The sequence below is a fragment of the Cervus canadensis genome, chromosome 12, assembly GCF_019320065.1.
Source record: "Cervus canadensis isolate Bull #8, Minnesota chromosome 12, ASM1932006v1, whole genome shotgun sequence".
Lineage (NCBI taxonomy): Eukaryota > Metazoa > Chordata > Mammalia > Artiodactyla > Cervidae > Cervus > Cervus canadensis.
Window position 1 is genome coordinate 32,878,840 of NC_057397.1, and position 17,401 is coordinate 32,896,240.

General features: G+C 40.5%; 1 protein-coding gene across 1 annotated transcript in view; it reads right to left on the bottom strand.

Moving 5' to 3' along the window:
* Positions 1–12,465: 12,465 nt before the first annotated feature.
* The window catches only part of LACTB2 (lactamase beta 2), a 31,727-nt gene continuing 26,791 nt past the window's right edge, over positions 12,466–17,401 (bottom strand). Inside the window, exons 6-7 of the mRNA XM_043483802.1 lie at positions 13,451–13,532; positions 12,466–12,812 (exon numbers count right to left, since the gene is read on the bottom strand). Coding sequence (XP_043339737.1) covers positions 12,769–12,812; positions 13,451–13,532 — 126 coding nt within the window. The 3' untranslated portion in view covers positions 12,466–12,768. The remainder of the gene's footprint in view (positions 12,813–13,450; positions 13,533–17,401) is intronic.

Consider the following 17,401-nt stretch of genomic DNA (forward strand, 5'->3'; position numbering starts at 1 on the left):
TAACAGGCGTTTTGTTCTGGGTAAGTGATGTACAGGCATTATGTTCTGGGTAAGTGATGTTTTGGCAAGTGTCACTTGGACCTCAGGATATTTTTAATAATTTAAAAAAGAACAAAGAGAAGATTGTTTGAAACTGAGTCTGTCCAGGAAAAACTGTGGCATGGGGTTGCTGTAATTATGAGAAATATAGAAGAAACAGAAAGGCGATTTTTGTCCTCCAAAGAGTTATTTCTAGTTGGTTGTACAAGACACATATTAAAAAGGGGAAAAAAGCAGTTCTGAGATGATGTGAAAGTAAGTACAACAAGCATGTGTCTAATAAAAGGAAGAACTAACATGTAACTGTTGGGTTTTACCATCTTCTAGGGGACAGAGGATGGAAAATGAGAAACTAATATTTGTTGCATGACTACTATGCTCCAGGTTACATCATTTAGTTTTCATAGAAACCCTATGAAATTGTTGTTAAAATTTTAAAATGGGGAAACTGAGGCTCAGAGAGGTTAAGTAATTTGCCCGAAGTCCCAGCGCTGGCAACCTGTTTGTCTGACAGATCCATTCTTACTTCAATATCAACAGTCCTCCAGGAGTTTAACTTATCAGGATGACCTTGAACTTTCAGAAAGTGATGATTCTCAGCCTAAGCCACTGAAGAAACTGGCTCTGATGGAGCTCAAATAATAATAATAAAAAAAAAGCAGGTCATATCATTTATCTGTTTACGTGCTATTGTCAAATCATTTAAAGTTTTTTTTTTTACAGTAAGTTTTAAGAATATAAAATTGCACTCATACTTGTGAGGAAGAAATTGTATTTCTATGAGGAAGCAAAATCACTGCTTTAATAGTTGGAAATGATATAATTTTCTTGAGTATAAATGTTACTGCTATTGAAACAATAGACCAAATTTATAATATGGTGTTGTTACTCTTAGAAAAGATTGGCAGGGAGAGCTGACTGGTAATGAAAAGACTTTGACCTACTCCTACCACTCTTGGGTCCTGCTAAGGGCAGGACTGTGACCTTCTGACCTCTAGAAGCCTAAGGAACCCTAGATGGAGCATCTATCCTTCTTTAAAGTATAACTTACTTCACTTTAGTTTCACTTAATTTAGCACACCAAGGGCCCAAGTTAATGCTTCTCTGATAGACTAGAGATCAGTTTCATAAAGTGGTGAACACAAAGTGCAGAAGTGGAAACAGGAAGCGCAAATGGTTTCAAGAAGTTTAGTTTTGAAGTGGGGGAGAGAGCGGGGTAGGTCACTAAAGAACAGGGAGTTAAGGTAAGTTTTGTGTTCACTTGTGAAGGATGTGACAGTTGAGCATGTTTAGATGGGAGAAGGGAAAAGAGGAAGAGGTTGAAGACATTGGGGAAGCGGGGAGAGGTGGGAAGATTGATGGGATGAGGTCTTGAAGGACTGGGTCCTCCAGAACATAGGTAGAGGGTTAACTTTCTATAGGAGGGGACCCCTCTTTTCACACTGAAATGGAGGGAGAAGGAGAGGTCAGTAGACACAAGGCAGTCGTGGAGCTGAGTGGAGGTTCTCCCCACGGCACTGAGATCAGGGCGGGCAGTGCCAGGAAGACTGTGAGCTACAATCCTATTCTGAAGGAATGAGTGGGGCATAGCAGCCATAGTGTGGAAGTAAAGATGGTGGTTGTGCAGGGTGGCCCTGGAGGGGTTGGGACGGGAGACTGTCAGCCCCACTAAAGGGGCTTGGTGATTCGAGGGGATGGTTAGGACATAGTTTTGGCAACCCATCAAAGGAATGTTTGGTGCAGTGGTGGAGGATGTAGGAGGTTTTCTTTATAATTAAGTACATTATCTTATTATAACTCTCCTAGTTGCAAGGGACTGAAAAGAAAGAGTCAAAAGATTCAACAGATTCAAAAGAAAAGTTTCGGGAACTGGGACACATGTGGATCTTAGGAACTAGAACCAGCCACTTGACCTTCTCAGGACCCTCTCTCCATATATCTTTTTTTCTGTCTTTTGTTTCAGGTTGGCTTCTTTCCCTATAGTCAATGGACTTTATTTACATGTCAGAGAGCATGGTCCCTTGCAAGTTTTATCAGAACAATCCCAAGAAAAGATCTAGACTAGGGTGGCTTGGTTGTATGGTCATTTCTAGGACATGTGCTTTTCCCATGGGTAGGGTGTGTCTATTATTAGAAGGTGTAGAGGAAGGGTGTTGAGCAAATAACATGAACCAACATAGGTGATCCAGAGAACAAAGTTCTAAAGGTAGAGGAACAACAGCAGGTGTTGGATCAAGGGAGAAAAATCCAACAGCAAATGAACATGAGTGAATGAGAATAATAGATGGATGGAACAGAATAAATGACTTGTGTTTGAGGCAATAGCCAAGGATTCTGGAGATGGGCACAGGGTGGATTTCTGAAATAAATTCAGCAGATAGAGATAGAGGAGGGGTCTTTAAATTTGTTTCACCAGCAAGAGGGTCTCAGGGGCTTCTCAGTTGATAGAGGAATCCCATGAGACCTGAGAGACATGGGTTCAATCCCTGTGTTGGGGGAAGATCCCCTGGAGGGAGGAAATGGCAACCCACTCCATATTCTTGTCTGAAGAATTGCATGGACCAAAAAAAAAAAAAAAGAATTGCATGGACAGAGGAACCTGGCAGGCTACAATACAGTCCATGGGGTTGGAAAGAGTCGGACTGGACTAAGCATGCAGGCACACTACTGTACTATGCAAGAGGGTTTTAGTTCTCGTGAACAGACAGGAAAATAGTGGTTAGTAAGCAGTTCCTGGGAAGATTGGTACATGAGGTCACAGCAGAATATTGGGGGGATGTTTCATGAAGTAACTGGAGACTTACCTGCCAGGTAACTCCTCTGACAGGAAGGCCACCCAGTCATTCATGTTCACCTGAGGAGCGTGAAATAATAAGTGCATTGTTCTGTGCCAAAAGCTTTGCTCAACTGTTTCTAAAATTAGAAGGTCTTATGCCTCAGGGAATTCATGACTGGTGGAGCTGACATGATGTCTTGTAGCCATCAGAAAAATGGTGTATGGCTCAGTGCCCAGAGCCAAGGTCTTGGGGTTGTGGCCAAAGATGCTTTGGAGCCATTTCCCTGTTTGCATCAGCCCTTGTGCTCAAAGACAAGGCTTCCAGCTCAAGTGAAAACAATTAAAATGTGTATAATTCTTTGCAGTCCCCCAAGCACTGTTGATATGCATTATTAATTTTAATCTTCATATCAACCAGGAACATAATGTTTTCCCTATTTCAAATAAGGAGGCTTCTGCTCAGTAAAATAACATAAGACTTTACAACTACTACATTTTAATTCCCAAGATGAAGAATGTGCATTTTATCTTGTAGAGTTATGGTAAGATTTTACTAAAGAGTAAACATGGTGCTTTGTGGAGCTTAATTGGTGTGAGTCCAAGTGAAATCATTTGGGAATATGTGAGTGTGTTCTGTTAACAAAATAAATAGCAACTAACATTTATGGGGTGCCAAGCACTGTGCTAAACACAATGAACATTTAATACTCACAACTCCTCATTGCGTTGAGTTAGGTACCACTGTCAATCTTTATAGATGAGGAACTGATTGGACAAATAATATTCCTAAACCATTACAACCACCACCACTACCATGATGAATGGAAACAGGATTAGGCCACGTTCAGGGAAATCAATCAGTAGTAGTTTAACTCAGGAAATAAGCATTAGGCCAGGGAAGGAAAGAGATAGGGATAAACCCCTGAGACTGTGTAAGAGAAATGATAGTCTGTATTCATATCTGTAAAGCAAGCCCCTTTCATTTCCTAAGCAGTTTATCACCCTGTGGCATCTCTCACACTCACCTGCATTTTCTTTGGTCTGCAGATGGTAGCTATATCCTCAAACAATAATGTAAATATTCCCTTGTTAAGTGGTATAGGGATTAAAAGAAATATGAGCAACCAGGGACAAATTTGGCTGACGACATGGGAGAGTGGTGATACTGTTTAACCCAAATGGTGACTTGGGAAGGGGATGTGATCAGGAACATGAGATTGTGGAGTAAGCAGAAGAGTTCAGTTTTAGACAGATGGAATTTCTTCACACTGAAGTCTGGACTTGGTCAGAGAGCCACATGAACAGTTCCTGCCAATAGCAAAAGATTCAAGCTCTAGCATACTACTTGGTGGTGATGGTTAACACGACTAAATGGATTAGCTCTTTGAAGTGGTGAATGAAAAGAAAGAGGAACAACAAATTTAGTCTTGGAAGTGCCTGTAGTGAAGAGGCCAAAGCGGGGCAATCAGGATCTTAATTATATATCAGCATTTAATAACAATGGTTTTCAGAGTACTTTTCTAACAGTAATTTCCCTGAAGTCTCCATACACTCTGGATGATGAAACTTTTAAGAACTCACAACATTCTCTTAGTCTTTAATCCTAACAAGTGATTTATTTTAGGCTTAAATGCTATTGCAGGGAACATGTTGGTCCAAAGAATAGTATTATTATAAAATATTTCCTCTAAAGTTGAAAGTCATTAAAAAGTATTAAATGAGACAATTAATAAAACAGGGGAAGAAAAGGACAATGATTATATTAAAAAAACTGAATTCCAAGAAAAACTGCTTTAAAACTAGATTCCAAGAAGGCAAAGTGTGAACATGGTGAATTAAGTAAGATATTTGTCCCATGCAGAGTGTATGAAGCATGGTTAATTATTAATATCCTATGGATCCTACCAAATCTGGAGACTCTGGTGGGTCTGGGAAGCCATACATGTTTTCAAAGTTCCCTCTCATTTAGTCTCACTTTCTTGCAACCAGTGAAGTTGCTTAGTCATGTCCGACTCTTTGTGATCCCATGGAACCTACCAGGCTCTTCCATTCATGGAATTTTCCAGGCAAGAGTACTGGAGTGGATTGCCATTTCCTTCTCCAGGGGATCTTCCCGATCCAGGGATTGAACCGAGGTCTCCCTCATTGCAGGCAGACACTTTACTGTCTGAGCTACCAGGAAAGCCCAAAGTTCCCTAGGTGATTCTAATAGTCAAATTTGATAAGTCTTAGACTAATAAAAGGGCTTCCCTGGTGGCTCAGATGGTCAAGAATCCGCTGGTTATGCAGGAGACCTAGGTTCTGTCCCTGGATCAGGAAGATCCCCCAGAGAAGGGAATGGCTACCCACGCCAGTATTCTTGCCTGGAGAATTCCATGGACAGAGGAGCCTGGCGGGCTATGGTCCACAGGTCCCAAAAAGGTGGACACAACTGAGTAACTAAGCACACATACAGACTAATAAAGGAAACAGACCAGTTCATACAAGAAAAACCTTTTCTCTAGCTCTAAAATCTGAAACAGATTTCATTCTGTGAACACTGCAGAACACTGAATAGTGAAATACACAATGTCCTCAATAGCATAAAAAAAAACAACAACAGGTAGGGATTTTATATGTGTGGATCTTACACTGACTTTGAGAAATAAAACCCCACGACATAAAACTAAAATCTGTTCATGTGAGTAAAGAACGATATGGGTCAATGGGAAAAATTATATTCCTTGGTCCTTTTCAGGAATTCTGATTCAATAAATCTGGTTAGGGACCAGAAATTTGCTTATTTGTAATAAGTTTTTGTTGTTCAGTCCCTAAGTTGTGTCTAACTCTTTGTGACCCCATGGACTGCAGAACAGCAGGCTTCCCTGTGCTTCACTATCTCCTGGAGTTTGCTCAAACTCATGTCCATTGAGTCGATGATGCCATCCAACCATCTCATCCTCTGTTGCCCCTTTCTCCTCCTGTAGTACCCCAGCTGATAGTGATGAAAGTGGTTCAAGACCATTTTTTTGCATCAAGAGAATGGATGGTTAAAAATATTCCTTAAAGTTTTGGGTTTACATATAAAATCTTGAGATACGCCATTTGTGATTGACATGTTCACCATTTTTGAAAACTGAAGCAGGAGAAAGAAGCAGGATTAATCTACTTCCACAAAGTAGGCTGGGAATAGTTCTGTGGTATAAAACCAGAGAGCTGCTTTCAGTGAAAAATTTTCTTCAACCCTTGGGAAAATTGTAAAAGCATGGGCTGCATCATATGCCATTAGAATAGATGTCAGTCTCACTGAAAGGAAGAAGTGGATAATAGGATTGACATTCTATTATCACAGGTGATGATTTAGCAGTCTCGACCTCCCATTTCCTCCCCTCCATTATCCTGTAAGGCAATTTTAATCAATGTTTACGTTATTGCCTATGTAAAATTGAAGAGTCAGATAGTGTTTCGTACTTATTTCCTTCCTAGCATCACTTTTGTTTTCTGGGATCAATAATTGTCTCATTTCCATTCTGCCCCACCCCCCCCAGTATAGTTTTCTAACTGATTGTTGCTTCAGTTGCTCAACTAGACCTGTTGTCTGATCACCAGCAGTTCTTTTTTCCCCAAAGCCCCAAGCATCCCAGGTAACATTTCATTTCCCATACCCCTCCCTGCTCCCATCTCTCTGAAGCCTTCATTTCCTCTTGCTTCAATCTACAGGCTTTGGGGACACTTTTGTCTTAGAACTTACTTTTTTTTTTTGTGGGGGGGGGCACAGCACTGCTTGTGGGATCTTAGTTCCTAGACCAGGGATTGAACCCAGAGCTCTTGGCAGTGAGAGAGCATAGTCTTAACCACTGGACCTCCAGGGAATTCCCTTAGAACTCACTTTTGACATTTTTCTGTGTGGGATTTGCTATTTCAACTGTGGGCTTTCCTTTTCCTTGTTTTCCTGAAATGCATTATCCAGCAACTCCCCGAAGAGAGGTTCATGGCAGACATACTTCTTGAGTCCTTACCTGTGCACATAGTTGATGGTTGGTTAAAACTTCTAGGACACAAAAAATTTCTCCCTCGGGTATTCGAAGGCATCATGTCCTAAAATCCATTGTTACATTGAAGAAGCCTGTGCCATTTAGATTCATGCTTCCTTCTAAGTGAGTCTGACCCCCTAATCCTACCAACATACCCCATAGCCTAAAGATTTGAAGGGCTTCTCCTTGATTTCATTCCTATACCCAGACCCTCAACTACCCGTAAGTTCTCTTGGAAGGTAACCACTGTTACTGTTGTTTTTTTTTTTTTTAAATTTGGGGGTATTTTCCAAGAGACACTGTCTGCGTACACAAGTAAATACACTTATATAGGCCCCTCCTTCACTTTCCACTTCAATTTTATTTTTAAATTTTTTTGGAGAATAGTTGTTTTACCATGTTGTGTTGGTTTCTGCCAAACAGCAAAGTGAATCGGCCACAGGTGTACATATATCCCCTCTTTTTTGGATAGCCTTCTCATTTAGGTCACCACAGAGCATTGAGTAGAGGTCCCTGTGCTACCTAGGAGGTCCTCATTAGACATCTATTTTAAACACATATCAGTAGTATATAAATATCAATCCCAATTTCCCAATCCCTCCCTCCTTGCCCCCTGGCTACCTATACCTTTGATCTCTAAAACTGTGTCTTGTCTTCTGCTTTGCAAATAAGATCAAGTATACTATTTTCCTAGATTCCACATATGTGCGTTACAGTGAACAGGTACAATGTTTTTCTGACTTACTTCACTCCGTGACAATCTTTAGGTTTATCCACGAGTATGGTACTGGCATCGCATTCTCTGCTTTAATTTCCAGATGTTTCAAAAGGCCCAGCATCAATGTGGGCTGGAACTAAGACTTTCACAATCAATATTTCAAACATTGAACTTTTTTCCTCCTACCAAACCCAAGTATTTTAAGCTCCCTGCAAAATGGGAAAGATGAATGAATTTTCCTGCACCAATAATGGCCAGGAATTGGTAGCAAGATCCAAGGAGATGCACTGTGCTGGTGGGTGAGAAAGACTGGCAGGGAATGCGGTGCAGAAGTCCAGCACTTGTAGAGTTAAGAAAAACCCACACTTAAATGTTTTCTCATTTTCTCCAGGATTCTAGCCTCTCTGCTACTAGTCAGCTTTACTTTTATATTTTTACATTGGGGTATAGTTGATATACAATGTTGTGTTAGTTTCCAGTGAACAACAATGTGATTCAGTCATATATATATCCTTTTTCAAATGAGTTTTCCATATAGGTTATTAAGTTTACTTTTTTTTGAAGTGACAACCTGGATATATGAAGATACTCACAAATAACTTAAAAATACTCAAAAGATCCCCCAGAAGCACTCAGGAAAGATTCGGGTTTCAGAGAATTGGCCCAGTCATTCCATCAGCTACTGCAGAGCTGTAATTTATTTATTATCTATTGATATTTTACACACACTGGACAGAAGGAAAAGCTATTCAAGAAGGAATTGATACTGGTCAAGAATCCTTCTTTGACCCTTTTCTCCATCTGAGGACAGCCCTTGTCCTCTCTGGCCACAGGGGTGGCATGTGACCAGAGCTGGGCCAAATCCAGAACTTCTTGCTTCCTTGACCGTGGGGACTGGCTTAACAAATGGGCAATGAGCCAGTGTAAGTCATTGAGTCCTTCCCCTAGGAGCTTCCAAACTAAAGCTGGAAGAACCAGCTTTCCTGGCTGGTGAAGAGCTCACAGCTGCCCATAACCATGTCCCGCACCATGTCAAGAAGCCAGTCTGTTGTGCAGGCTTGGACTCAAAACAACAAGAAAAGGTCAGAGAGGTGTCTGGGGTTGAGTTGATAGGATCCAATTCTTCACAAGCCTGTTCACAAGCCTGACTTCACCTTCATCCATCTCAGGTTGGTTACATTTGCCAACCAACTTCCTTTTTTGCTTTCACTAGTCTTGTTACCTGCAATAGAATATATTTATCTATTTAGCCCCAGCTCTATATACCTAAGTGCTTACCAGGAATCTCCCTCTGGATGTCCCCTGGTACTTTAGACTCACACCTGCAGTACAATGCATCTTTCCTCCCATCCTCCCTATATCTACCCCATTTCCTGTATTCTATCTTCCTGGTTATCAACTCAGCCACTGGCCAGCTGCCCAAGTCAGAAACCTGCAGCTCCACTGGGTTTCTTCCTTTCCACCTGATCCCCATCCCTCAGGACCTAACGGGTCTCTAAGTTCTTTTACTCTTCACAAATATTTCTCCTATCTGTTCCTCTGTCTTCTACTACATTTGAGACTCCTTTGGTCTATTTCTCCTTTCCCTGTGGTGCTGAAAAGGCCATCTCAGAATGCTTACTCTGTGTATTGTCTCTGATGAATGGGGTATGCTTCTAATAAAATTTCCTGGGACCTTTCTAGTCCCAGGTGATTGGTCTCGAGAATTTTACCCTAAGGTCTGGTCAATAACATGTAAAGATGGCAGGAGAGTTTTCAAGAAGAGATATGGAAGATTAATTACATCAATCAGGTCGTCTTCTACGAGGCGATCCGAATCTGAGACACCTAGAGGGCTCCTCAGTGGTTCCAAACAAAAGTTGAACATTTACAGAGAAAGGAGAGAAGTGATGAGAAGAATGTAGAAACTCTTAAGAAACTATACTGAATAGAAGGTAAAGTAATTGACTGGAGTGATAGAAACAAGAAGAGCAAAATTACCATCATGTTTGGGGGCAAACTCTCTGGTGGGGAAGCAACAAAATATTAGTCCTGGCCCTGACCACCACCTGCTTTTCAATTGCTAAGTTGCGTATACTCTAGCCTGTGTGGCCGGAGGACAGCACACTGGTTCCTATGAGTTTGTGTTCCCATGAGATGCTTTGTATCCTTATGACCTCAACCCACGAACACTATACAGTGTAGTGTAGTCATAAATTAATTCCCCAACCATGTGATGTTTTGCTGTTAATGTGCCTACATTATTTCTTCCAACTAGAACAATCTTCTCATGTCCCAAAGTGTTAGTTGCTCAGTCGTGTCTGACTCTATGGGACCACATGGACTGTAGCTCACCAGGCTCCTCTGTCCATGGGATCCTCCAGGCAAGAATACTAAAGTGGATAGCCATTCTCTTCTTCATGGGATCTTCCGGACCCAGGGATCGAACCTGGGTCTCCTGCATTGCAGGCAGATTCTACCATCTGAGCCACCATGGAAGCCCTCTCATGTACAAAATACCCCTAAATTTGTCACCTGGCTGCACTGCTGCTTACTTTTCAAGACTGGGCTTAGGCTCCTCTAAGCAGTTTTCTGTAACCCATCCAGGTTACACACTCTTCCTTTACTCCAGACAGACTGCTATTGCATATTGTAACTGTGTGTCTCCACAAGCAGATGAGCTTCTGATGAGAGCAGGATGCTGTTCTGTTCCTCTTTGTATCCCCAGTGCCGGCCCAGGATCCACACAAAGCAGATATTCAGTGGATGGTATTGTTTTTGTTAGAGGTACATATATATATAATGGAATATTACTCAGCCATAAAAAGGAACAAAACCAGGCCATTTGTAAAGATGTGAATGGACCTAGAGGCTGTCACAGAGTGAATTAGGCCAGAAAGAGAAAAACAAATAATGTATATTAATGCATATATGTGGAATCTAGAAAAATGGTACAGATGAACCTATTTGCAGGGCAGGAACAGAGACGCAGATATAATGGATGAGTAGACACAGGGGTGTAAGGAGAGGGTGGGGTAGCACTGACATATATACACTGCTGCTGCTGCTAAGTCGCTGCAGTCGTGTCTGACTCATTCGACCCCACAGACGGCAGCCCACCAGGCTCCCCCGTCCCTGGGATTCTCCAGGCAAGAACACTGGAGTGGGTTGCCATTTCCTTCTCCAGTGCATGAAAGTGAAAGTGAAGTCGCTCAGTCGTGTGCAACTCTTTGCGACCCCATGGACTGCAGCCCACCAGGCTCCTCTGTCCATGGGATTTTCCAGGCAAGAGTACTGGGACATATATACACTACCATGTATAAAACAGCTCCTGGGAAACTGCTATAGCACAGGAGGCTCAGCTCTGTGTTGACCTGGGGAGGGCGGGGGAGGCTCCAGGGGAGGGAATATATGTTTAGTTATAGCTGATCCACTGTACAGCAGAAACTTAACACACCATTGTAAAGCAATTATACTCCAATTAAACAAAAAAACTCCAAGGGGATAAAAAGAAAGAAGGAAAAAAAAAACCTTGTTTATAGACTGGGTCAGTAACCAAGTTTAATAACCTTCCATTATCAGGCCTTTTTCACTAGATCCACTTGCAGCCTCAAGTGTGCTCTGGTACCTTAGAGAAAGACAATGGTTCCATGGCTTTGTGTATATGATCCTTTCAATTTGGAAAGCCCGTCTCATCCCTGCCCCCTAACTCATTGTGGTTTTAATTTGCATCTTCCTCATGATTACTGATGTTGAATCTTTTCATGTGCTTATTGGCCATTTGTATATCTTCTCGGGATAAATGTCTTATTAAGCCTTTTGCTCATTTTGGGTTGTTAGTCGTTGAATTCCCAGTTATTTTGTAATATGGAATGGTTTCAGGAACACAACAGATCTCCAGAGTTTAGAACGATATGAAAATGCTAGAGGCTTTGGGAAAAAGGTGCTTCCCTGGTGGCTCAGCTGGTAAAGAATCTGCCAGCAATGCGGGAGACCTGGGTTTGACACTTGGGTTGGGAAGATCCCCTGGAGAAGGGAACGGCTACCCACTTTAGTATTCTAGCCTGGAGAAACCCATGGGTGGACACAACTGAGCGACTTTCACTTTCACTTTGGGAAAAGGGGCAGGAAGAGATGAGGTTGTCAAAAAAAAAAGTTCTTAAAGAATTTTTTAAAAGTCTTAGAAAAGAGAAAAGGAAGTAGACTTTTAGGATTCTGAGCTCATTTTTGTACTGTTATTTGGCAACCTTATGGGTTAAATAAGTAGTGGTGGATGACCTTAGAACCTAACCACTATTTAAAAACACTACTTATATAAAAAAATGCTCTTATAATATTCTAATCTTAAAAAACTTTGGTATGTAATTCATATATATTTTGATGATGGTGGTGGTTTAGTCACTAAGTTGTGTCTTGCAACCCCATGGACTGTAGCCATCTAGGCTCCTCTGTCCATGGGGTTTCCCAGGCAAGGATACCTGAGTAAGTTGCCATTTCCTTCTTCAGGGGATCTTCCCAATCCAGGGATCGAACCTGGGTCTCCTGAACTGCAGGTGGATTCTTTACCAACTGAGCCACTATATACTAAAACCTAAATTAGTAAAGCATATTGGTTGTACTAATGGGTTACAGAAATAATTATTTACATACAATGACTTTAATTGGGAATTTAATGCTTTTCTATTACCAAACATTGATTTGCATGAATCACTTGTAGGATGCCATTATAAGAAAATATATATGATACAGAGGAACAGAGCTGATATTTAATCATGAAATGATTGACAGAAACATGAAAACAAGCCTCTAATCTACAGAAATAGACAAAGGTTGTAGAAAAGGAAGGATGACACAGACATTTGTGCTGTTAACTGAAGCAGCCGGGAAAAAAAATGTATTACTGACCACTGGCCATAGATAAATAATCTCCAAGAATAATATCCAGTTTAAATGACATAAAATTTATTATTTTAAAAGAAACCGTTACTTTGTTTATTGAAAATGTATAAACTATTGGATTTCTGCATTTTTGGTAAAATGTTATAAGAGCTTGGTTAGATAAATCACTAATATTGTAGGTGCAAATTGTGGTTTACACGTTTTAGAATAGGTATAATGTTATTTAAAAGTATATCTAGGGTTATTTTCAGTGTTCCACAGGCTATTCTCTGTAAATAATTCATAGTTAACAGAACATCTCATTCTCCAAAATCAAAACAACACAATCTTTCATTAAGCTGAAACTAAAGATGAGCTTTCCATTTCTTCTCAGGATCTGTGTTGCTAACTGTGGAAAGAAAATTACAGAGTAAACATTTAACAACAGACAAGCAAAATCACTGGATTTTAAGTTCTCTTGTAACTAGAAAAAGCATTAATTCCTCAAAAAATTTTGTTGCTCAATATAAAGTTGGGGTTTCTCTTGCAGCGGGGGTGGGGGATTACAAATAAAAATGTTGCTAAAACTTCTACACAGAAGCCAACATTGCACCTCTTGTTTTTTAAGCAGCAAACTTCTAAGATTATTAAGTTGACAAGTCAACACCAGTGAACAATTACAGAATTACTGCTTTAGTATCTTCGCGTTTACTACTTTTACTACCGCAAAACCTTTGGCTGTTCCCAAATCTACATGTAAAGTTCTTTGTGGTCACTCTGGCAAAGGCGAAGTTCTCTTCCCGCTACATTCGGGTGGGTGAGGACTGGAGCCCCCACGCAAGGCCCTCACTCCTGTGGGAGCTTTTGTTCTAATTTGTCCTTCCCTTGCTTTTCGCTACTGACCCTTCCTAATGACTGTCTACCCCACTCACAGTGACATTCAAGGGAGAACTCTGGTGGGTGGTGTTTTTCCTCAAAGGAAACTAGTTCATTTGTTAACAAATATTTTCAGTGCCCAAAATAAAAAAAATTTGGAAGAATACTTACATATTTTCCCTTCTTTTTCTAATTTTTTCAAATGCAGCAAGACGTTATGTTGGGCCATTTTATGTAAATGCTCGGGAGTATCCTAAAGGAAAGATGAGAGTACAGTATTTTTAATTTTTAATTAATTTATTTCTGGCCACACCGCACAGTGTGCAGGACCTCAGTTCCAAACTCTCGCCCTCTGCAGTAGGAGCAGAGTCCTTACCTCGCCAGGGAAGTCCCTACAACATCTCTTTTTCACAAAATAACAGTGTTAATCTTTTCGAAACTTTTAAAGAAAAAAGACAAAAGAAGACAGTCTTTTTTGTTGTTGAGAGGTACTTTTCAAAAAAATTTTTAACTGTAGGATAGCTTTACAAAATTTTGTGGTTTTCTGTCATACGTCAAGAATCAGCCATAGGTACACCCATGTCCCCTCCCTCCCAGACCACGCTTTCATCTCCCTTTCCACTCCACCCTTCAGCCTGTCACAGAGTCCCTGAGTCAGATAGTAAATTCCCACTGGCTATCTGTTTTACATATGGTATTGTAAATTTCTGTATTACTCTCTCCCTACATCTCCCCTTCTCCCTCCTCTCCTCCCACCTTGTCCATAGGTCTGTTCTCTATGTCTGATTCTCCACTGCTGCCCTGAAAATAAATTCACCAGTGCTGTCTCTTCAGATTCCATATATATGTCAGCATATGATATTTATATTTCTCTTTCTGACTTACTTCAATCTGTATAATGGACTCTAGTTTTGTCCACCTCATTAGAACAGATTCAAATGCATCCCTTTTTATGGCTGAGTAGTATTCCATTGTATATATGTACCACAGCTTCTTTATCCATTCATCTGTCGATGGACATCCAGGTTGCTCCCATGTTCTAGCTACTGTAAATAGTGCTGCCATAAACATTGGGGTACATGTGTCTTTTTCAATTTTGATTTCCTTGGGGTATATGCATAGGAGTGGGATTGCTGGGTCATATAGTGATTTTATTCCTAGCTTTTTAAGGAGTCTCCATACCGTCAAGAAGACAGTTTTAACTCTAGGTTTTTATATAGTAATAACCAAAACTATTGCATCCTATATATGTCTCACTTTGGGTCACTATTAGAAGTATAATTTACAGATAAAATAGACCGTAAGCTCCATTAATGCAGTAGTATAATTTATTCACTACTGAATACCCAGTGCTTAGCAAAATGACATACAGTGGGAACTGAATATTTTATAAGTGAATGAATAAACATAAAAATTATTTAGATAGTTTTGATGATGCCACAGACAGTTGGTCCTATGGTTTACTTATTAGGTGACATGGTAATATCTTTACATATTTTTATTAAAAGTATATATATTTTGACCTTAAAACTTACAATTTTTCCTTTACTTTTGCTAAGCTAGTAATGTAATATTGACAACTGTTACCTGAATGGTAAACAAAATAAATATTCCTTTTATTCTTTTTTCCATATATATTTTAATTTTATTGACGCATACTTGACATACAGTATTCAGTTCAGTCGCTCAGTCGTGTCTGACTCTTTGTGATCCTATAGACTGCAGCACGTCAGGCCTCCTCTGTCCAATATTATGTAATTACAATATGGTGATTCATAATTTTTAAAGGCTGTACTCCATTTATGTGTGCATGCGTGTTCAGGTGCTCAGTTGTGTCGGACTCTCTGTGACCCCATGGATTGTAGCCCACCAGGCTCCTCTGTCCATGGGATTTTCCAGGCAAGAATATTGGAGTGGGTTGCCATTTCCTCCTCCAGGGAATCTTCCCAACCCAGGGATCAAACCCATGTCTCCTGCATTGCAGGTGGATTCTTTTACCACTGAGCCACCAGGGTATACCATTTAGAGTTATTATAAAATGCTGGCTTTATTTCCCTGTGTTATATTACATACCAGTTTACACCTCTTAATCCCTGCCCTTTTATTGCCCCTCCCCCTTCCTGCTCCCCATTGGTAACTACTAATTTGTTCTCTATAGCTGTGAGCCTGTTTCCATTTTGTTATAATTCACTAGCTTGTTGTATTGTTTAGATTCCACATTACAAGAGGTAACATACACTTATTTGTCACATACACTATTTGTCTCTTTTATTCTTTAAATAAGAATTTTTCAAAGTCAAGCTTCTTGACTTAATTGACTATCTCCATTTCTCAGCTCCCTGAAAATGTTTTGTTAAGGTCATCATATTATATTTTAATGAAAATTCAAAGAATTCTTTTAAGTCCTCATTTTACCGGAAATCAGCAGGCGAGTCTCTCCTTTTGGAAGAGCTCTTTTCTTTTCCCTTCCCTAGGTTATCCTACCTCTCATCATTTTGTCTTCATTCTGGATATTCTTCCCGGGATTTCTCTTTAACACTGATGTCTACAATGAATTGTATCACTGACTCTCTTTTTACTCAATCAACTTGCCACTGCATTAAAGAGTCCCAAGTAAAAACCTCCAAATCCAACTCTTCTTGAAGCTCCAGCACCATGTATTATTATATCCACCAGCATGATTTCTAAGTCTAATTATGCAATCCCCCTGGACTGAGATCTGTGGTGGTCATTCTCAGTTTATAGGCTGAAGCCCACATTTTTTGGCACGGCAACCAAGGACTTCCTCTGATCCACCATGCCTGTCTTTCCTGCCTCATACATATCCTGGGACCCCCCTCCCTACCCACCTGCAACATGCATTCTGTGCTCCAATAACACACATTCTTTTTGGGGGTTTTCGAACACATAAAAGGCTTTTATGACCCCCAGTGTTTGAACACATCTTTCCTTCTATCTAGAATGACTTCCCTTCTCCTGTGTCTGGCCTGGGAAATGCTTACTCCTTCTTCAAGATCCGATTCAATGATTAAGTTTCTGAAGCTGTTCCAAACAAGTTTTATCTTCACCAGGTAGGACTGACTTCTCTTTCCTTTGTGCCTCCAATGTGCTGTGTATGGTCCTTGGAGGGAAGCTTGGTGTTACAGAAAAACACAAGGTTTGAGCATCTGACTTCTGACATTTGAGTATGTGACATCTGCGAGTTTTGTGCCTTTGGAAAAGTTACTTAGCTCACACTTATAAAGTCAGTTTTTAAATCTATTAAGTTGGAATAATAGTATCTTTATGTAGTGAAAACTTGGGGTACTGGAAATTAAGTACCCCAAAATACAAGTGTAATGTGAAGCATGTAGTACTGTGTCTAACACATAACATGCTCAAAAAAATGGAAGCTATTATGAACATGTCTGTCTGCTAAACCCCAAGTTCTTTGAGGGCAGAGATCTGGAGTTATCTTAGTATCTCTGCAGCCATCTCAGTATCTCTGCACCTAGTCCAGGGGCACATACAAACTTCAGTAAATGTTCGTAGAAAGAATAAATGTCTCCACAATATCTAACGCTGTTCTCTATGTGACAGGTGCTGTACACATATGCACAGTGAACACATCCCTGAACACACCTCTGAATGCAGAACCGGCACTTCTGAGGCAGGCACAGTCACTGGCCGCCTCACCTGTGAGGGTTATCAGAGAGTTCTGCAGTCTGTACTTGGGTTAGAAAATACTACCCATGTTTCAATGCATAATCTAGAAAGGCTAAACTCTAGGAAGTGAACTCTTTCACAGAATTTAAATATTTACATTTCTCCTTTGCTCCTGGCACTTTTTATCTTCAGTCCTTTGAATTATTCATCCCTCCCTTTAAACACAAAGCACATTGAGTGTGATTTAACTGGTTTTTGATAACTTGGACCTACGGGACATTGGGACATTGTTGTCATTCAATCGCTAAGTCGGATCCGACTCTTTCTGACCCCATAGACCGCAGCACGCCAGGTTTCTGTCCTTCACTATCTCCTGGAGCTTGCTCAAACTCATGTCAAACTCAGTGATGCCACCCAACCATCTCATTCTCTGCCGCCACCTTCTCCTTCTGCCCTCAATCCTTCCCAGCATCAGAG